Source organism: Syngnathoides biaculeatus, chromosome 13 (assembly GCF_019802595.1).
Source record: "Syngnathoides biaculeatus isolate LvHL_M chromosome 13, ASM1980259v1, whole genome shotgun sequence".
Taxonomy (NCBI): domain Eukaryota; kingdom Metazoa; phylum Chordata; class Actinopteri; order Syngnathiformes; family Syngnathidae; genus Syngnathoides; species Syngnathoides biaculeatus.
In genome coordinates this window covers 10911515-10933502 of record NC_084652.1, presented here as the reverse complement: position 1 = coordinate 10933502, position 21988 = coordinate 10911515, and the positions used below count along the sequence as shown (strand labels likewise).

Below are 21988 nucleotides of genomic sequence, written 5' to 3'. Positions count from 1 at the left end.
ATCGAACCCGGGTCCTTATGACTGTGAAGCCAACACTTTACCTGCTTTACCACCGTGCCTCACATAAAATTCAATTAAACTTAATTAAATGGAATTAAATTACAACCTGCTGCGATAAATACGAATATAATTCAATTCATCCGGCGTAAAAATTGTGCCAAACATATATATGCGTTCATCTGAGATGACACGCTGTGGCGACCCCGAAAGGGACAAGCCGAAAGAAACTTACTTACTTTTATACTGAAGAATTCATGGCATTATTTGTTACTTATTGGTTTATCTATTTTGGAAATGTGTTTATTTATTAGTGGAATAATAGAAAATCACAGAGAATAATTATGCTAATAATGGTTTAATCATGGATAGATTTTTCAATTATTTCTTTGACTTATTGATGAATAGGATTTTTAAAACGTGTTTAAAATGTCCATCCCTATATTCTGAAAGAAGAAATTATTTCATATTGACAGTGCTAAAAAAGCACCAACATGAATTGATTGGGCAAATGGGCAGAAATGTTCATTAGAGAGTTCCAAAGTAAAAGCAGATGTTTGTGAATGTCATAGATTGAACACAAAGACAATCTGTTTTCATGGACGAGTACAGAAATATAACAATATTCACTGTAGAGAGTTTCAAATTCCGAGGACTTGATCAATTATAAGTTAAACATGGTCGCTATACGATTAATGTATTATTGACATCGTTTAACTATGATTGATAATGGATAATTTGTCAATTGTGCGATTATTGCGTCTCTAATCTTTGGTTTGGAGACTGATTTCAACACGGGAATTCACCGCATCATGCATAAAAGAGACTTCATAGTATTCATCACAAAGTGAGCAAATTCTACTCGTAAATACATTTACTGTACATCTCAGTGCTCAGTCATACGAAGTGTCTTTGAGTGTGCATATTTCACAAGTTTTGGAATAATCCACCTCCAATATGGCCGCTTTGTCAACGTATGAGTAAGCCCTTAAAACGGGAGCTGTGTATGTCTGTGCTCGTTCCGCACAACTGCCAGACTGTCGTCCCACTACGGCGCGTCGGGAGAGACAATCAAAAAGCAAACTTTCCGGTTAAATTTGAACGGTTAAAAAAAACCCAATACGCAAAACACGTATTGTTTGACTATGAAAAATAACGTTTGCTCTGTTTGTATACCGAGTATATAACCCTGCAGGGTTGCTTAAGTTCATATTAAGTTCAAGTCAAACTTTAATCATTCTAACATAATAGCCAACCAACATGTCTGGTTTGGTTTATTTAGGATTGTATTTTTTCCTTTTCTTTTTATTTTTTGTTTTTTTTTTTTTTGTTTTTGTCTATTGTGTCATACAACTGTTGCAATTTTTAAACATATTTCTCTTACAAATTTTACCTGTCAAAAAAAGTTCCCGGTATGCGCGTAATAATTTTCCTTGTGTTGATATATTGTTGTATTAGTGTATTTTGAGTAATACACGGAATTTTTCAAGCTGACATGAGTATTTAATCAGTGGGTTGGGACAGCACAGTTACTCTTTACTCAGCCTGGAATACTGCACACTAGTATTACATGTTACTACAACCCAAGGGGCAAGAGCAATATTAGTACTTCAGAGTGTCTGTAGCAATATCAACCCATTCATAGACAGGGTGGCAATTTTTGACTTATTGAGACAAAAGTCTCCTAACAGACTACAATCAAGGACGTAACACTTCTTTTCGTTTATGGTTAAGTTATACGATAACTTTACTCATTTATAATCTCGTCCCAGAAATGGGATGCTGCCCGCGAGAGGGTACTTGGGTTTTCTTAGTCGATCGTCCCAAAAAAAAAACAGGACCTTGCTTATGAAAGGATATATTTTTCAAGGGAAAAAAATGATGCGTGAAAATCATGACACAAAAATAGGACACTGCCCACGAATGGGTTAAGAAGTTAATTACGATGATAATAATTATATTGCAGTTGTATTTTATTAGAAAGCTAGCAATTTGAGTTCTTACTGGCGTGTATGCTGTAACGTGTCATTCGCGTCTAATTCTTTCAAATGAAGAGAATCCCACTCACAGGATTTATTTAGGGGGAAAAAAGGACTTGTAAAATTGCAATCTATAAAGTATTCCCCAATTTAGCCAATAAAAATAAAGTTAACTTTTTTTTTTTAATTAGTCATGTATAAAACAAAGCGTATATGTCGTATAGACGCTTTTGTGACATTTTTTTTTTTTTTAAACATTCTAAGTCCACCAAGTAAAACCGAAGTTTACAATGTACAGACTCGTGAAAGGCTGGCTGCTTGAAAAGTAGATCTTGGGGCAAAAAAAAAAAAAAAAAAAAAGTCTGGGCACCCCTGAGTTTGAGCTACATAGCAAAAATTAGATGAAAATGTTCCAGGTTTATAGTGCGCGAGGTTGTGTGAGCAGAACACCGGTAAAGTTGTGCAGCTGTGATTCAACTAGGCTGGTACAAGTAAATAAACTGGAATAATCCAAATTTGAGGCAGTCACAGAAATCTGTAGCACCGCAAATCTCACTTTTGTAGCCCGTTTTCACCACAAAATAAGCCCGATTTATTTTTTCCAATATCGGGCTCCATTATGGGGTGAGTAATTTCTAACAAACTTAAGTAGCATTCATCTTAATTAAAAAAAAAAAAAAAAAAACATGGCAAATTAGACAACCGGTTTGTATTTTCACAGTTTTATGTTTGCATTCACGTACAGTTCAGTCCATCGAGTCAAGTATTATTTGAACAGCCTGCGCATCTGAGGCGTCCTTCTCAGTAGCAGGAAGACAAAGAAGCATGCTTAAAGTACACTATAAATAATTCATATTTACGACATGAACAGACCATCCTTAGTGCAATACGGTACGGCCGTCTGACCACGCGGGCCCAGTGTGACCCGGTGGAAGTCGCGCCACATCGCGCCGGCCTTCGCAGCGTCCCCGTGCTCGCTGGCTTCCCCCCCGGTTGTCATTTGCTGATCCCCAAACCGATCTTCATGTACTCATAAACGACGTAGCTGATGCTGACCGCCGGAATGACTTTCATGAAATTGGGCAGGATGCCTCGGTACAGTCCAAAAAAGCCATCTTTGGCCACGATATTCTTGAGAAGGGAACTCATGCTGGGCTGGTCTGAAGCGTTCAGGGATGCTGCGGAGAAATAAATTGATGACATCTGTATGAAAAGGCAACACGGTGGAGCAGCTGTAAAGCGTTGGCCTCACAGTTCTGAGGACCGGGGTTCAATCCTGGCCCCGCCTGAGTGGAGTTTGCATGTTCTCCCTGTGCCTGCGTGGATTTTCTATGAGCACTTCGGTTTCCTCCCACATCCCAAAAACAAGCATTCATTGGAGACTCTAAATTGCCCCAAGGTGTGATTGTGAGTGCGACTGTTTTCGCAAAGAAAATAGAGACAAAAAAAGAAAATAAAGCATTGGTCACACAGAGGTTTACGTAGGTTAACATGTTGCCGCGACACGCTTCCGAGTACGGGTGCTGAACCCTATCCCAGCAGTTTATTTTCTTTTTTTTTTAAATACACATTGGACTCATTTGAGAACAATGCATATTTAAAAAAAAAAACAAAAAAAAAAGTCTGTCACGGAGACGTTTACCGAAGTTTAACGTGTGGCTGCAACACGCTTCGTGTACGGAGGAGCCGACTCGGTCTCCCCCCCCAATCTTAATTAATGAATGAGAGTTTGTGTACAACAAGGGGTCATTTATTTAAATATTGGTATTTGTATTGAAAAAATCTGAGTGGCTCCATTGCTATGTGGGATTTATTCTTGATTGAGAACAGTGAATGAAGTATTTGTATGCGTCCGGACTTTTCTACGCTTTCAAACTCTTCCGTGTAAATCTCGACGACTTACTCACCAGATCCATGTCTAGATCCAGTTGTTCAAGACAAGCGCAAACGGGGTAATATTCCAATTTCTTATCGGCGAATACATCAACTTCGGCATGAAATATGGGTCTTCTATGCCAAGTGTCTCTCATTTTTCCACGTGCCTTTGTTTATTATCACACTTCTAAATGTCTAACGGTTTCGGACAAAACTTAGTACGTGGTGCTTTAAGACGTATTCTCGGGTCGTCTCCAACCGACTTAGCATTGAACAATGCTCTGTTTGACCAACTCTTCCGGCCAGTGACGTCATTTCGGTGACATACTGTAGGTGCACGAGCTCTATATTTCAGTACTTTTTGTACAACAAGGATCTGAACGACAAAATACCACAATCTCCGCAACTTTCTGTGCCTGGCGTATGTCGCAAAAGAAGTTTCATTGAGTTACAACAGGCAGCATTTCTTCAATTTCACATTTCTCTGTATATTAGGAGTGCTTTATTCAAGGGACACTCAATTTACCTGTTGCTTGCATGCGCGTGCGTACGAGCGCGAGGGGATAGCTGGCCAGCTGTCCGCAGGTACTGGAAATGGTCCCGCATCCCAGCAGCACAAGGACTCCAGGATTAGCCGAATCTTTGGTGTGGTACGACAGCCACGCGTTCTTCAAACTCTGCAGCCGAGACATGTTTAAGGTTCTGAAGAGCAATTTGTTTTTTTAGCGCGCATCGCCGAGTCTGCGTACCTCGTAAACGGCGAGGTCAATCCCGGCGTACGGAATGATGCCAAGTAAGTTTGGAATGTAGCCCTTGTAGAAGGCCTTGACGCCCTCTTTCTTGAGGATTGTCTTGGCGCAGTTGAACATTCCTGAATACTGTCCAGTTTTTCTCAGTGTCAGTCGAGTCTTTAATACCTTTGGGAAATAAACAAACGAGTGCACAAGAAAATAATGTATTCTGTCCTCATGAATCAAAACAATACATGACTTACAAGTTCAATTCATTCCATGAGCATGCTTGTTACACAAAACACTCAAATCATTTTAACCCATTCAAATGAATAGAAATGCGATTAATTGGTTCCAAATCGCTGAAAAGTGCAAACAAAAATTTGTGTAATGTTTTGCTTAGTAAGAAAAATAGTACTCTACAGAACTGTACAATACAGTAATCATAAATAAATGGAATTTAAAAAAACAACAACTGTGCATTATTGATAATTTAGTGGACGTTGTGCTGCCCATTCTGGTAAGCACCCTGTCCACTAGGGGGCAATATTTTACATACATCAATGCTAAAACAGAAAAAGACTTGCATCAAAACATCAGCAATGGCATTTTTCCCCCCACAGGATAAAGAATATGTGCCTGTGATGACCTGCTTTTGGCCTCAGCTCATGCTCACACACTCACACACAGATATTTGTTTTTGAGAACAAGCAGGAAGTGACGTTAGTAGCAGACCCCCACTCAAGCGGTCTCGTATGTTTCTACTAGTTTTACCTCCTGGAAGTTAGCTCGTTGTTCCTTCGTGTTAGCCAAAATGCTGGCTCGGGTAGGTGTGTATACAGCTACTAAAAAAAAAAATAATAATAGTTGGGGGGGGGGGCGTAATCCTCTCATAACGTAACAAAAGATTCGTGTATATAACTCAGGGGTGCGTGTCGGACGGCCGCGAAAGGACGGCCTCTGCACGCCCTTGTGGACGGCCCCGGCATTAGCCCTGACGCGGAGGTGAATCGGGCGGAGAGGTGGTTTGGCCGGGCTCTCTCCCCACCGGCCACTGGTGTCTGGGCACTCCACTTTGCGCATCGGCTCGCCCGCCAGCTACGGCTTGCTCGCCGGCGACGGCTTCCGCGTTCGCCACATGCGGGAGGAGAAAGAAGCTCTCCCCCCGCCTTGCTTGGGTCCTCCTGAGTACGCTACATATTGTCGGGGAGTCTGTCGTTCGTTAGAAGTGATCCGCGTATCATCAAAATATAGCTCGAAACGACAGGGTAATATTGCCCAGGTCATTTCACTTGATTGTGAGATGTTCTCTTCGAAAAGAGCTTCCGTGTTCCATAGCAAGTTGCCACTACGTGTTTTCAATGGCGAATGTCCCGGTGTAACATCTGCTGATGACGTCGCAGGGAATATGCCGACCGTATGGATGCCGAATCAGACTTCCGCAACTTTGCGCATAGATGACACGCTCTCCGCCCATATTTATTTTTTCATATAGACATTGAAGTGATGTTATATGTATTTTTCATTACGATATCTATTTCACAATGTTGATAGGCATGACAGTGGAGCTTTAAAGGCAAATGTGTGTGCACCAATACTAAAATAGATACAGTATTTTTGGTCCATTTTATGCTTGCAATAAACGTTTCTTTGTGTTTTTTTAAAATGGATTCAAAAACTGCTATGTTCAAAGGGGGTGGGAGCAGTGGACCCATAGAAAAATGCCTTAAAGCGGTCTCTCCATATTGCAGGTGCTTCTGGAACGTACCTGCTGCAATAAAAAGGGATTTGCCATCATTTGATAAACATTATTTGTACCTCCATGGGATAGATGGCGGTCTGCGCAGTCGCTCCAGCCAGCGAGCCAGACAGAAACCTTTTGTGCGTCTCGATGTTTTCACCTTCTGATGAGAGCATCTTCTTAAACTGTAACACACAAAAAAAAAAAACACGTTCCACTCTACACAATGCCATCATACTGTACAAAAACGCCTTTTAGGAAAATTGTTACCTGCTCGTATGCCATGAATTTAATGGCGGTCTCAGGTGCGATCTTGAGAACGTTGATGCCGTTGCCCCTCCACAGCGACGTCACACCCCCCTCTACGATCATTTGCTTGAATCCCCTCGCCAGGCTTATTTTGTTGGTTTTAGTGGAGTGAACCTGCAAGTTAGAAATGTTATTAACATGCACTCTCCGACCTGAAGACGGACTTTGGTCCGAAGCGGATTCACCTGCATGAAAACCTTCAGCCGATCCAGCGGGGCCGTACCGGTGCGGGAGACGGAGCCCGCCACGGCGCCCGCGACCAGTTGCTTCCACCAACCGCCCGAGCTCTTCTCCTCCTCGGTGAACTCATCGGGGATGGCGAGGCTGTCACCGATATCCAGAACCTACAGACCGCAGCACCCGCATTACTTCATTCCCCCTTAAGACATTTAAAACGTACTCCAACTTCCCTTTTTTTTTTTTTTAGCCGTCACATCACAGCGTCACAAGTAAGTTGACAAACTGCAGCCGGCAAGGACGATTAAAACAAACTCAACTATCACACGACGGCCACACGGAACTGTAAACCACTCACTTGTATGTTAGTTCAAACTTCCCCGTAAATTCCTCACTGTGGAGAAAGATAAACAACGACCGGCGCTGGAGCGCTTCAGATAAACATGTGTAGTGTTTTCCCAAAAGCAAAAGCGCTGTGTCCATGGGTGACACATGGAGGTAAATTTCAAGTCACGCGGTCCAATAATGAGGAACAAGAATGCGGCACTGTCCAAACACGCAACGCATGCATGTGTGCTTTTCATTTTTCTTTTTAATAAAACTAGTGACTCCCAGACGCTAAAAATGCACGCATTGAGAACCTCACTCTGGGATAAAACCGAATCAAAGGAAGACCGAGGCAGTATTTTCCAAGGGAATTAATGCACCGCTCGGGCAAGTTGGGGCAGCATTGGTGTAGCACCCTTGTCAAAAGTCGGGCCATCACAATAAAATAATAATATCATATCATACCACAGTTTCACAACACTTTCTTCGGCCCGCGCGGATTATTCGAAAAAAAATGTTGCTTGTTAATTGAGCGCAGCTGTTGTTAACCCAACGTTGGGCCAGAGGAAGTGTGGTGAAACTCCACTGTCGTACTATTCGATATTATTATGGCGGCCTGACTTTGGACAGAATGTGTTAACGGAGATGCTGCCTTAGCTATGCCGAGCAGACCCGAGGTGTTATCGCCTTGCGTTATTAATAAAAGCATGCCATGTGTTCAACCCTTTTTACACAACTTAGAAAATGTTCGGATGAACACGGACAATGGTGCTCACTCGGGTTGAAAATTTGGAAATCTCAAACATGCGGCCCGCGGGTCGCAAATGTCCCACGAGATGATATTTTGAGGCCCCCACCTTAATATGAAAGTAAAATGGTAGTGCGGCCCTTGAGTTTTATATGGATGGCACTTTTACAGTGTTGTGTGCAGAGCAGACCAATCACGGTGAGGTAGATGGCTATCGGGCGTGTGACATTGATGCAAGCGGAGAAAATTTTCAATGAGAAAGTTACAGTAGTTGCAAAGGAGAGTTTTACACACAAGTTGTAAACACCAGCATCCCTCATCTTATTTTGTGTTTAAAAAAAAGATGTATCAGAAGGTGGGATTGTTTCTAATTTTGAATTTTAATTCCACAAGAGCGCATGTGCATTGAGGCTGCGGCCCAGCCTCAGCCAGACTCCGCCTCCAGCGGCCCCAAGTTAAATTGAGCTTGAGACCCCCGCTAACATACGAAAACCAAGGTTCCGCTGTATAAACAGCCCTCTCAGCTCAGCTGAATTTAATGTTCTGTATGAATTTATGAGGACATGAATGACTGTGCACGTTCCCAAAGTCTTCCGAGAAGAGTGGACCAACTCCAAACAGGCGATCCAATAGTTTTATTCGTATGATCCATCTCTGGGAGCGTACCGTATATAGTTACATACCAGGGACTCAGCACTTCATTTGGATTAAGCACGAGCGGGAGCGCTGCAACAGGCCTGACCTAATTATTTCCGACAGCCAAAGTCTTTCAAAGCACCGGCCAAAATGTTTACCGCAAATAGAAAAATCCATCAAATCGATCACAAGGTGACGAGTGGACGACACGCGACTCGATCGACAGCGGCGCGTTGCCGAGCGACCGTCCGGATTGAACGTCCGCGTGCAAATGAGTCGTGCGTACCGAGGAGTGTTTCCAGTAGCGTATGATCTCCTGCAGGTTGTGAGCGGGGTGGAACAGGAAGTGTTCCCGCCACTCGTTCCAGTCCACCATCATGGTCCCGTCGATGTCCATGCTGCAGGGGAAACAGCCAGATACCATTCAGCTGCGGTACGTCGCGCATGACGATAAAGCGCAGCTTGTTGCCGCTTTTTAAGCAGTACAGTGCAATAAATCATTAAACCCGCCCCAAAAGCACGTATATCTTTGTCAACACAGACTGTTTGGTCAGGGTCTCGTATTGCTACTTTGATAATTGTTATCTGGCGGGGTAGCGCAGTTCAGCGACTTGCGAGCAAACGTTAATATTTTTCATCGGCGCGGGAAGCGCGCAGGCGCAAGTCGGCGAACGAACCTCTGCAGGATTTTCAGGGCATCCACTTTGCTGATCTCCAGGCCCAGTTCGGCAAGCGACTGCTGGATCTCGGTGGCATCAATGCGCCCTGACGTGAAAACAACGGCGATTGCAGCTTTTGCATTCACGCAAAAACAAATGAAAAATCGGACAGCAGGCATGTCATGTGATCATTACGAGATTTCACAAGAGGAATTACGACCAGTTTTCTTTGGAGAGTGCCTCAGTTATAATTTCAATTTAATGTGCACTACATTTTTTAATATATACTGAAGCACATTGTTAACGTTCAAACTGCATCGTGTCACAGTTGTAGGAATAAAAGCCATTTTTTAACACACAGTCTTGCTGTTACTTTTTTCAGGTGGTAATTAGTGTAAAAAGTGGGAGGATGAATAAACAGTTCATTTTGCAGCGGGGTCATTTTTTTTTTTCAAGGCCTGTATGTGTGCCAATGTGAGTGAACTCTTACAGTTTTTGTTCAATTCCTACCGTCGTTGTTCCTGTCCAGACTCTTGAACGTCAGCCGCAGTTTCTTCTCGTGCTCCTTCAAATATTTGGTGAACTCGTGGAAGTCCAGACTGCCGTCCTTATTCTGGTCGCCGCTCATCACGATTTTCTGCCAAGAAGACCCAAACAAACGAAAGTGTCTCATTCTTCCCACGCGCACGGAACGCAAAGCGAAAGGGAGGCGAAGTTTTCTCCCCGGGCCCGGCTGCTGCTATACCTGAGCGGCACCTTGTCGGAACACTCCCATCGCCTTCAGGCCCGCCCGCAGTTCGGCAACGTCCACCTTGCCGTCTTTATTCGCGTCGAGCCTCTCGAACAGGTCCTGGTAGGACCGCTCACTGTCGGCATCCCAGCACCGAGCTTGGGCGAGTAAACCGAGTCCCGTCCGAATCATTGTGCGAACGTTTGCACGTGACCGAACTGGGTTTTTTTTAATCCATGCTAGAAGCAATCGTTATATCTTAAAAATTAAATACAAACCAAAAACTCCTAAATGTTTGCTGTTAAACGGGCTGTTTGTTCATTTTGCGTTGGGTCCAAACGCCGACGTTCCGAGGCTTCCCTCGGTGGAACTGCGGCGGTAGCACAAGGGCGGAGCTAAGAAGGCTTTGCGACGCTATTCGCAGCATTTTCTGCGGAAAAACAGCCACGACGCGAACATGCAAAACGCCCCGACGCTCGCAACCGGCGGACCCGAAGATTCGCGCATCGTGCACCGAACATGAGCTCCCGTCTACCTGCCAACATGCGAATAAGCGGAACGAACGAAGCAGGAAATGTTCGGCCTTATCTCGCCATCCTTCTGCACAGACGTGCCGTCGTGTTTCGAACCCCAAGTGGGGGCTTTCCTCGGATGTAGTGCATCAGATGGCCACTTAGGGGCGCCATTTCACCCCGCACACTTCTTTTTGCCTGCTCGAGCAACTGCAGTGCAGGACGACTGTTCCAAAAAGCAGTAGTAAATAAAATTCAGCTTCCTTTTCCCCCCGAATATGACTTATGCAACTTTTGTACAGTCACTGAAACCCCTAAACCGCCAATGATGTCAATTAAGCATTTTTTGCTCCAAGATTTAGTAACTTTTCAGATTGACCTCGCAAAAAAAGAGGCTAAATCCAGCACCACCAATCGTCTGGTTTGTGTTTTGTGAAACAATCACTAAATTAAAAATCGAAAGAAAATTTACATTTAAAATCGATTTATAGCACTGATTTCTATTTCACCTTTAAAAGCTTTGTTTTTCAACATTTATTGGTGTATGTACATTTTATCTTAACTTTTGTTTGCAATAAATTTTAATAGTTATTTATGCGCAGTTTCATGAAATATTTAACTGCTTTAATAATTTTTTGAATTGTTCTTATGTAAGAGCTGCTTACATGAAAAAGTTTTTTTTGGGGGGGGGGCATTTGGGTGCTGCTCCACGGGACGTTGTAATACAGTTCTACACCCATCCAAAGTAGAAAAAAAAAATAAATATTGAGGATTTACCACTTGCAAAGGCAGACCTTTCTTTGTAAAACAATAAGTAATTTACATAAAAGTAAAAAGTCTTTAGTTGGGGCTGTAGTTGACCTTTAACTCTTGCGGTAGTTTCGTCAGTGTTGCTGTTTTGTGACGGGGAGCACTTTTTTTGAAATTTTCTTTTAAAACTTTTCCGTGACAGAATTACGCTTGGCAGTTGGGAAATGGGAATAAATAGCAGTCCGAAATTTTGAATGGCGAAAATTGAAACGGGGTTGTCAATGTAGCAGCCAATGAAAACGCGATACGTCATGAGTGGGCCTCGGGTGGAAAGGAAGGAAAGAAGGAAGTCGCAGTGAGAAGTTTGAACACGTTTGGAACAGCTGAAGGCGGCCAGCAGCAGCAGTAGTCCAGTCGGTGGACCAAGTCCTGTCCGGACTATCTGTCAAGGCTCGCTCTTTCCTGGTTCCTTTCCGCTCCTCGCAGCATGTCGTTCCTTCTCATGAAAAAGAAGCGATTCGAGTTTCGAGTGGATTTCGACTTGGAGGAGTTGTCGTCAGTTCCTTTCGTCAATGGCGTTTTGTTTTGCAAAGTTCGCCTCGTACATGGTAACTTCGTCCAAGAGTCTTCTCGGTAGGTTTGGGGGATTCTTTATTTAGTTTTCAGACAAAAATGTTTGTATTTTTTGTTTGTTTGGTTTTAAGCAGGAAACATATTTAATAGAAGAGTCGGTATGTTGTCTTTAGCAAACTTGTATCTGATGTTCGCGCTTTGGAACAGATTAGCATGGTTGACCCCAAATATTGTTTTTTAGCAGTTGATTTACTAAGTAATTAATGTTCTGAATAATTAGCATCTTAACAGTTCAGCATTCACCAAGAAACGTCATTGTAACAGTACAATATGTAAGTAGCGATACTGTAGTTTTGATTTGTTTTGATTTACGTACTGCACATCCTATCCAATACATAAGCAAAAAGAGTGAAAAGGATACATACTCTAACTTGTTTTACTTAGAGTACCTTACTCATTGTACCGCAGTAGGAGAGAGTACCGGTATTTATCCGAAGTAAAGGAAATCAAAGCAAATAAATGCATTTCATACACAAGTTGACTCAATGCGCTTTACATGATTAACAGCATTGAAAAACATAAATAAAATATTTGGAAAAACTACAATTAAAGCAGCTTTTAGTGCAAGAAATGTCACTGAAAAATGGAAGTAATCTAAAACGCATGAGGGCGAAAATTTTTTAATCTGGATTTGAAAACACTCACACTTGGGGTTTGATAATTTTATGTCCAAGAGGACAGTGCAGTACTTTAATTTACTACTTATTGTATTAGAGTAAAAGCCAGGGAGTATCTAAACTTACTTTTCTTATTGCACACGGGAGTACATTAACTTACTTTCCGTAATGTACAAGGGAAAATTTGAAGGGAGTACTTTAACCTATTTATTGTACAAGTAAGTATTTTAGGTTGCTTATTGAACTTCCCCAGTGAAGTTACTTGTTCCTTAGCAACTGCTTAGCTCAACAGTTTTTAAACTCATTCATAATTTTGTAACATGGTGATTTTTTTTTTTTTTTTAACTCATATGTCCAAACCACATGATTTAGTGCCACATTACAGCAATTTTGTCAATGACTTTACAATAGAATGCCATTTGGTTTGCAGATATTTAACGGTTATTATGTAGTATTGCTTAATTATTATTTGATGGTACTGTACTGTATATAAATACAGCAGGGGATCGTAGTGGTTAACATGTCTGCCTCACAATTCTGAGGTCAGGTTAAACAAACAGATATTTTGAGGACTGCATAGCAATAACCAAAATAATAATAGGTTGTTCCATTGCAAAAAAAAAAAAAAAATCCAAACAGTTCATCCGTTGCGTACTACCAGTATGAGTTATGAGTCAGCGTGGAAAAATGAACCAAGATGGAACCCGTGCCAGCCGTGAGTCGTCAATACATCACGATGGTAACAGTTTGCTCAAACAAACCGTACTGAGCGTAAACACTACTGTCAAAGCTTTTCTTGGCTCTAACCACACGGGACACTTAAAGTCAGAACTGTGATTTTCATTTGAATGCCATTTTTAACCATGATTATGAATACCGTTTCCCCCTTCCCAGGGTTAGTCAGAGTACAGCATATTAAGTTAAATCTGCTTCCCCGCCAGGGAGCCCGTCCAAGCCAACTGTGTGTGCTGGAGGAAGCGTTTCTCCTTCGTGTGTAAGATGAGCGCCAATCCGAGGACAGGTGTACTGGATCCGTGTGTGTGTCGGGTGTCAGTGCGCAAGGTACGCAACAACTTTTAGGCCTCGAAGGTTTTGCTCTGTGGGTGCGAGAAAAACTCCTGCAGGGAGACATTGAAGTGTTGAAGAAAAGGAGAATTATTACCTAAAAGTTAAGAAGCGATGTTAATTTGTAACCGGCGGCAGAGTGAGCAAACTAATTTTGGTGCTTTTGTCATTCTAGGAATTAAAGGGTGGGAAAGCGTTTGCAAAGGTATTTCCTTCCTGAGCTTCAGAATCAATAATCCATTGGAATTATGTTATCACTACTTTTATACCATAGCAGCTGACATCTGGACTTTGGTACACCATTAACCATGACTGGTTTTGTTTAGTTCAGACTTATTGAAATATCTGTAATTCAGAATCCACACTGTTAACAAGTAACTATTCTTGCCATGTCTGTTCTCTGTCTATCTCTCAGTATTTTCTTTTTTTTTTTTTTTTTTTTTGCATTCATGTGCAGCTGGGCTTTGCGGATTTAAACCTGTCTGAGTTTGCTGGGTCAGGCAGTACTACAAGAAGATGCCTCCTGGAGGGATACGATACCAACAAAACGAGACAGGACAATTCCATTCTCAAGGTACCACGTCAAGTTACCTGCACGACACAAGTAGTATTTAGGCGTTGAACAAATACAGTCCCTGAGTCAACATTACTACTCCGTTAACTAATCGCGAATAACCTATTTTTGGCATCTCGTCTTCCAATCAGCCATTCAGTATCACAACGTGACACTTGTTGTTTGTCATCGCACAGCTGACAGGTCACCTTGTTTTGCAGGTTGTCATCACAACGCAGCTCATGTCTGGAGACCCCTGTTTTAAAACGTAAGGACATCCTCCTTGACTCTCATTTAAACATCAATTCAGTTAGAAGTCGTGAATTGCTAATTTTTGTCAACTTCATGGATCAGATCAATATCTGATTTAGTTTTAAATAATCTTTCACATAGCAAACAATCTGGTCTGTGGACCAATTTGAGGTCACCACCATAACACCTTTAACTGTAAAAGCAATGTTTTAACTAGTAGTTTAACATAAATTGTTACCGTCAAGCAACTTTATATCCCGATAATATAATATTTTCCTTTACATTAGATTAATGTCGTTTTTTCTGTGGTCTTTTCTGCGTTTATTTCTAAAATACATATTTTATATGCATTAATTGGACACTCTAAATTGCCCCTAAGTGTGATTGTGAGTGCGAGCGACCGTTTGTCTCCATGTGCCCTGCGATTGGCTGGCAACCAATTCAGGGTGTACCCCGCTTCCTGCCCGCTGACAGCTGGGATAGACTCCGGCACTCCCCGCAACCCTCATGAGGATAAGCGGCAAAGACAATGGATGGACAATAGAATGAAATGAATAAAAGATAAAACAAATATCCAGTGGACAAATAAATACCCCCCCCCCCCCCCAAATATCTGACAGTACAACCACCTTTCAAGAATGCAGTAAGGTGCAAAGAACGAAAATAACTACAACACATGCAGTAATGTTCAAGTATGACTCCCATTTATCCATCAAAATATTACTAAGTGGAGGGAAAGGAATTAGAGTACTCACTCTGTAGCAGCAAGGTAAAGGTAACGATAACAGTAGAAAATTATATCATGATAAGCATTTTATTTGGAGCTACAATGTACATATTGTTATATCGCACAGGTCAAACTCAAATTCATTATGATAGTTCACATATGTGCTAAGGCATATAATTGTTCACTACTAGAAACTCCATTTTTATTGCTGTTTTGTAATGAACTTTTCATTCTTCTTTTCTTCATTTTGCACCGAGGAAGCAGGAATGCGTCTCAAAACTATTTGTCTGCTTCCAAATTCTCCAGCCTTTAGGGCATCCCGCTGTATGTTCTGAAAACCATAACTACATCCTGTCGATCAGCACACTGACGCACTCGCTCTTTTCTGATGTTAAAATTACCCGCCGAGATGAAAGCGCAATTTGGATCTTCGGCCTTTATCGGAAAAGCTGATAAGACGCCGCCGGGTTATCGGTGCTCTTTTGCAACATCTGATAAGTGATCAGAGCGACAACAGTGCGGTCGAGCCCTGTCTGAATGCCAGACGGTTGATAACAAAGGATGTAACGTACCGGTAATAACTCATCTTGGCAAAGCTTGTGAGATGTGAAAACTCCCCTGAGCACAGTTTTCACTTTCAACTTTGTGTTCGTAATAAGAGCTGGGTAGTCATTCCCGACATTTACTCTGAAAAATCCAGCTGCATTCGGTGTGCTACTTTTATTTGTAACTAAATTATTGCTTCTATCTCTATATTTATTATTCCTCAGGCACTGTCACGAGACTCGGTTGACCCATCCTACGTAACAATTGGTGACATCTGGCTAATAATAATCAGAATTCTTTCCTGGAGTACTTAAAGGTCAAGTGTCATGCGTATAAACATTCCAAAATAGATATTGAAATGAAAAATACATATGACATTATTCACTTCAATGTCCATAGGGAAAAATAAATATGAGCGGAGAGCGCATCATCCATGCGCAAAGTTGCGGAAGTGTCATTTGACGACATCCAAGTGGTCGCCATATTGCCTGCATCGTCACCGCGACATTTGCCATTGAAAACATGCTGTGCCACCTACTATGGGACACGAAGCTCTTTTCAAAGAAGAGGACATCTCAAAATTTAGTGAAGTGACCGGGGCAATATTACCCTATCGTTTCGAGCCATTTTAGATGATATGCGGATGACTTCTAATTAACAACAGACTCCTAGACAGTATGTATGAGCCAGCCCGGCCGAAGCCGTGCCCCTCGTCGACGGCTACGTCGACACATTTAGCACCCCTGACTTACTTGCGCGAATATTTTCTTACATTCTGAGAGGATTACACCACCCCTCCTCCAACTATTGTTTTTTTTTCGTAGCTGTATACACACCTACCTGTCATTTGGAACCCACAAAGGTCTCGTCCTTTGCTGCCGTGCAATCCATTTTTCACAACGAACCAGGTCTTTTTGAAAAGTATGAACGATGAATCCCTACTCCCGAGTGTTCGAACAATATCGAGCAATACAACGAGCCGTCATTTTGGCTAACACAAAAGAACAACGGGCTACCTTAAAGCAAGTAAAACTAATAAAAACATACGAGACCGCTTGAGTGGGCGTCTGCTACTAACATCACTTACTGCTTCTTCTCGAAAACAAATCCCTCGAGAGGATTTTCATGGCGGGAGTGGCAAAAAGCAATATACTGTACGTCAAAATCATGTTGTGTGGCGAAAAAATGGATGGGTCTATTCCGGCTGCCTTTTTTTCATTAATAACATACTAAAAATCATGCATTTCATGACAGTGGCACTTCAAACTTCAAGTATAGCTATGAATATTCTCATTCATCCAGGTCATTAGGTCGATCGCAACTGGACTGCTCTTACGAATAGTAATTAATTGAAGGGATATTCTTTCCGTCATATGATACCAAAGTGATAGCACTCCTACTTTATTACATTTTTGGCGACGTTGCCCATCTCTGGTAATAATACTCTACATGAGCTGCTTCCTAGTTTGGCCAGTCACTCATCACACTGAGTGTTACTCACTGCATGTAGCGCATTTATAGCACAGCGCAATGAATGGAAATATGATGCATTCTTGAGTGTGCTTCCCCACCCTTGTCATTCTTGTGTCTAACATGCGTAGCAACACAGTAAAAACTAAAAGGTGTGTCCTATCTATTAATGTCTGGCAAAGCAAGTACTGCTACGTTTATGACAATTTGGATCATCCACTTGTAATGTATTTGTGCATTCAGCTGAATACAGAGTTGTGATTTGTAGATTTTGAATAAACCTCAGCATGTAATAATACATTTTTGTCTGGTACTCGGACTTAAAATGTTACTTTAAACACTGCCCGTGGAGTTAATAAAGGTTTTATAATGCCTGCAGTTTGACCCATTTTATATTGCTTTTAAGATAGTCCACCGGTGTCAAAGAACATTTGTTTCAATTTGGAGCTGTTGCCGTATTCACTGGTTAGGGAGCACAATATTTGTAAGTGTTTCATTATATGGAAAAGTCTGATTTCTCTTATCAACCATAAACAACCAATATTCTCTTTAAAACAAAAACAAACTTCTCCCTCCCTGCAGCCCCTCATCCAAAGCAATGACATTGGGTGTACCACAAGCTGAGTCTGAGTGTCTACTCGAGGAGCGAAAGGGGGGAGATACGCACACATCCCATTCAGCAACAGGTATTGATACATACAAACGGCCTCTAATGAGATATAAATTAACCTTAATTTCAGAGAAGTAAATTTACAAGACTGTTAGATTTGTTTCATCTGTTGAGGTGGATCACAGCAGAACACCAATAGCTTCAGCATCGACAACACGACGGGGTGGCGTGCTATAACAGGGTACTACACCTGCAACTAATAATCAGGAAATATTAAAGAGTGGAGTAGCTGAATGAATGGACTAAAAAAAAAAAAAAACACTCATCTGACAAGATCCAACACTAGGACTGTAAATTTACAGTATAATATGTCAGATGTACTTATTTCTTTAACAATTTGTTTATCTTCTTTTTCTTTCGGCTTGGCCCGTTAGGGGTCGCCACAGCGTGCCACCTTTTTCCATCTAAGCCTATCTCGTGCATCTTCCTCTCTAAACTTGAAAAATTTTCTTTAAACTACTTTAACAATTTGCTTATGTAGTTTGAAATTGTATAGAAACACTTCTTGTGCCGTGGTGGAGTCCTCCACCATTGTAAACTACAACCATAATCATAATAACAAACAATTCCAGATAGGATTAAATTGGTAAAGAGTTTATTATACAGCGTACGTGTTGGATTATATTGTTCAGGTATAAAAATAAAATGCTAATTTTGCTCAATTCAGGGACTCCAGTCACTGAGCAAAGGCTTACCAGTGGTCACACGAGAACATCCAGCTACACCAGTCAACAGTCCAAAGTCTCAGGTACATTCATGCAAAAAAAATCCCCCCCCCCCACACGGTACACCTATAGTAATCCCTCCCATCTAATCAATTTAATCACATTTTACAGGGTACAGCTCAAATCATTCGAGTTCACCAGACCTGAGCCATCGAAGGAACTCATCGGGAGGTTCCGCCTCAATAGGCATTGACAGCATCCCAGAGCCCAGTGAGCAGCAGACGGACAGAACAGATAAGGAGAGCCGGTCCTCTCCTCCAACCACCGCAAGCTGCAATCACACTACGGAACACAACTCCGCAACTCCCAAGGCTTCAAGGTAACACACACATCCGCCTGAATGCGCAAGCAAAAAATTCTCACACAGATCTGGAATTTCTATCACTATTTTAGAATCGAGAAGTACTGTATGTTTCCCTATTTTCACGATATCCCACCTTGTTCTTGTCTGTGAATTAGGCATCCAGTCAAGCAGAACTCAATGGAGAATCAGCTGACGAGGGTAAACGCCACCAGGGTCGATGCCGATGACATCATCGACAAGCTCCTGCAGGGCCAGGATTTCAGTCACAGTATCTTGGACTCCAGTATGGAGGGTGTGTACTTCAAACTGGGAAGTCAGCGAGCATCCCACTGATGGGATCAAATTACATTAAAGGGATGCGGCGACTCGATGCACTTTCTGATTGTAATGGTGAGGTAGAAAATGGACAGCGTGGCATGGCCACTTGTTCACTTAGAGGCTGCCCCTACATTTTTCATATTAAAACCCATTTATGATTCCAGGTAACCTTCAACCTATACAGTCTTGACTTTGGGCCAGTGGTGGAGTGGTGGTGCCAGTAAGGCAGAAACATTTACCGTAATTCCCGGCCTCCAGAGCGCACTTGGTTATAAGCCTCACCCAGTACATTTGTAAAGGAAATACCATTTGGTAAATAGAAATGTCGCAGCTGTGTAAAAACCGCAAGTGCCCACATTGAAACAGACAAGATATTTACAAAGAAAGACGGTACACAGAGAGTTTAGCGCTAACGCTGGCACCGCGCAAACAGGGCCGGACCAGTAAAAGTCACTTCCTCAGCACATATATTCCACTGGTCTCACTCTTAACTTTTCCGCTCGAGTGCCCCCTTGCGGCCGTTAGAAAAAAAATCACAAATTAGCCACATCACCGCATAAACCGCAGTGTTGAAAGCATGTAAAAAAAGTCACGGTTTATAAACCGGGAATTACGGTAATCGAATAGGTCAAGTATAAAAAAAAAAAAAATCAAATGCAAAGTCTCAGCATCAAACCTTCACTGAGATAATTTTTCCTCAGAGACTATTGTTATTGCAGACACATGCACCACTCTGTAGAAATAATGTGGCGTGATGATCATCAGCCAGGATGAATCTGTCTGTAAAAAACAGAATGTCCAAAATTTGGGATTGCCTTAACATTTACAAAAAAAAGATCAAGTGCAGTGTGTTTACTAAAAGTAGAACTGGCTTACACGTCGACGATATCTGACACAAGATAACGTTAGCATTGTTAGCTAATTTACATAACATGGCCTACTAACATTATTTAGAATATATTGTAAGACACACCTGATGGTGCATTTTCAATCAATATTTTGAACAAAACAGAATAAGCACATTCATTAAAAAAAAAAAAAAAAAGCTTCTGTGGGCCAAAAGTCACGACTGACATCCATTCAATCAACACACGGACTTGCCAAACGTTAGCTGGTTAACAGCCAGCTGCTAACCTGAGCCAACAACAGCCAGTGACACTCTCTCTCGTTCACTGGCGCACACTTCACTCGCCAGGCCAGGCACTGCCTTTAAAGCCACACACACTCAAAGGCACAGTTTTAAGTAGAATGTGAGGATGGTGAGCCCAGGGGGACCATGGTAATATTGTAAAATGTGTTGGTATTGTTGCTTAATAATCATAGATCAATGTTTATCCAGTGACTCGAGGAGTAATGGGCACAATCGACATCAAACTCTGAACTGAGAGTTTCCAGATTGTAATGCGTTTGCGTGTATTTTCACAGAGGAAGGACTCAGCTTGTTTGTCGGTCCCGGAGGCAGCACAGCTTTGGGAACTCAGTACACTCGGTAGGTGTTATGTAACTGTGGAATGCGTGTGCAGCACTTGATTAATGAAGTCTCATATTGTACAATATAAATATGGACTTCCACTAAGTCCTGAAAAATAATGTGTTCTTCCGCTCATTAATACAAGCGCAATATACATGTCGGTGGTTCTTGTAATCTAAAATAAGCGGCGTTTTTTTTTCTTTCAGGGTCGCATCGGGAGCATTTGAGCAGGTGGTGATTAAGCACTAAGCTTCTGGAAGCATGGGACAGCGTGATGGGTGCCAAATTACACTGATGCATTCGGAAGACCTTGGAAGGGGCACCAGAAACCGCGCTCTCCACATTCCACGAAGAGGGGCTTGTTGTACAAAATACAGTCCAAAACACGATAGGAATTACCTACAGCATCTGGACAGCAGGAAAGCCCTCTCAGGTCCAACAAGTGCAATAGAAGGCCACCGTGTGCAGGGTTTCGGCTACTGAGCAAGCATCAATGATCCTGGAATCTATGTACATTTCAAGAAAAGGTTGTTAATATCATGTAAACAAAAACTACCCATGTTCCTTACAATATTTTTCTGTATGTTTGTTATTTCCATCATCTTTTGCACTTATTACTATTGTGAGTGTGTAGATGACATAGGATATCCCAGTGTATGTATATACACTATACTGTATATATAGCTACATAAGATATTTCACCAAATATTTGTCTTTATTGTTATGAGTGTGCTGTCACTAAATACTGCAAAGCCTACTTTTGGATATGATCAGTGAATAGGTTAAGACACGGTACTCTGTTCTATAGACTAGGGAGAAGAGCGTATTACAGGTGAATTTATTTTTCTCCTAACAATGCCGTTGGAAATTTTATTCCAAACTCATCTGAGTAGACCTATTATGCACAGCTTAAATGAGTGGACCACAAGATTTGTAAAATTTTTGGTTGTGCTTTCATAATTTGTGTCAGTACAGTTACTTTTTAATTAATTAAATATGTTTAAACCCAAAGACACTTTAAATACACGTTCTTTCAAATAGTGTAAATTGTTTTAATTATTTTTTTTTAAGCCTGCGCACGCGTTTTATGGGTAAATAGAGTAAAAGCAAAACTAAATGCGGTAAATGTATTGCTGTAAATAAAGTAGATGTGGATTGCGTGTGTGTGTGTGTATTATTAAACCAAATCCAAAACGTTAAAATAAAATCGCCGGTTGCTTTCTAGCTAGATAACGGGAGACCAGTCTACTGCGTTGTCAGGTCAAACAGAAATTCAAAGGCACTAATAGAAGTAAATGGCGAAATCTCACAGGCATAATACTTACAAAGAACCCAGTTGTGTTTAAATACAATTTCAAAGTAACCTCCAGAGATATAACCTAAAATAGGAAGTCCGGCAGTATTCCATGTTGACGTAGGTACCGGGGCTCACACACTGCACCACGAGTGCAACTGCCATTTGTTTG

The 21988-nt window shown here is 41.7% G+C and overlaps 2 protein-coding genes across 5 annotated transcripts; one reads left to right on the top strand and one right to left on the bottom strand.

Annotated features, from left to right (window-relative positions):
• Nucleotides 1-2682: 2682 nt before the first annotated feature.
• On the bottom strand, nucleotides 2683-21987 carry LOC133510416 (mitochondrial adenyl nucleotide antiporter SLC25A24-like). Of its 4 annotated transcripts, none has more exons than XM_061838290.1 (11): nucleotides 21848-21987; nucleotides 20922-21028; nucleotides 9690-9816; nucleotides 9198-9285; nucleotides 8807-8918; nucleotides 6818-6976; nucleotides 6594-6746; nucleotides 6401-6508; nucleotides 4601-4768; nucleotides 4378-4528; nucleotides 2683-3154 (listed from the first exon to the last, which is right to left on the bottom strand). In XM_061838290.1, exons 3-11 carry the CDS (start codon nucleotides 9805-9807, stop codon nucleotides 2973-2975), a joined length of 1239 nt encoding a protein of 412 aa, XP_061694274.1. In that variant the 5' UTR covers nucleotides 9808-9816; nucleotides 20922-21028; nucleotides 21848-21987; the 3' UTR covers nucleotides 2683-2972. The 4 variants fall into 4 exon arrangements, with proteins under 4 accessions (XP_061694274.1, XP_061694273.1, XP_061694272.1 ...); XM_061838289.1 differs by having other exon boundaries at nucleotides 20926-21028; XM_061838288.1 differs by lacking the exon at nucleotides 21848-21987 and having other exon boundaries at nucleotides 20922-21656.
• Nucleotides 11488-21680, top strand: LOC133510418 (EEIG family member 2-like). Its single transcript, XM_061838294.1, has 11 exons — nucleotides 11488-11804; nucleotides 13363-13483; nucleotides 13662-13691; nucleotides 13944-14060; nucleotides 14261-14307; nucleotides 17617-17720; nucleotides 18372-18452; nucleotides 18541-18748; nucleotides 18889-19025; nucleotides 20477-20540; nucleotides 20729-21680. Exons 1-11 carry the CDS (start codon nucleotides 11659-11661, stop codon nucleotides 20769-20771), a joined length of 1098 nt encoding a protein of 365 aa, XP_061694278.1. The 5' UTR covers nucleotides 11488-11658; the 3' UTR covers nucleotides 20772-21680.
• Nucleotide 21988: the final 1 nt, after the last annotated feature.

Excerpts from the sequence above, each read along its gene's own strand:
- LOC133510416 (XM_061838287.1), bottom strand. The coding sequence starts at position 10,101 with ATGATTCGGACGGGACTCGGTTTACTCGCCCAAGCTCGGTGCTGGGAT. Across the intron at positions 9,286-9,689 it reads TCTGGACAGGAACAACGACG|GGCGCATTGATGCCACCGAG; the intron begins GTAGGAATTGAA and ends TTTTCACGTCAG. Across the intron at positions 6,747-6,817 it reads GGCTGAAGGTTTTCATGCAG|GTTCACTCCACTAAAACCAA; the intron begins GTGAATCCGCTT and ends TCTAACTTGCAG.
- LOC133510418 (XM_061838294.1), top strand. The coding sequence starts at position 11,659 with ATGTCGTTCCTTCTCATGAAAAAGAAGCGATTCGAGTTTCGAGTGGAT. Across the intron at positions 13,692-13,943 it reads GTGGGAAAGCGTTTGCAAAG|CTGGGCTTTGCGGATTTAAA; the intron begins GTATTTCCTTCC and ends ATTCATGTGCAG. Across the intron at positions 20,541-20,728 it reads TTGGGAACTCAGTACACTCG|GGTCGCATCGGGAGCATTTG; the intron begins GTAGGTGTTATG and ends TTTTTCTTTCAG.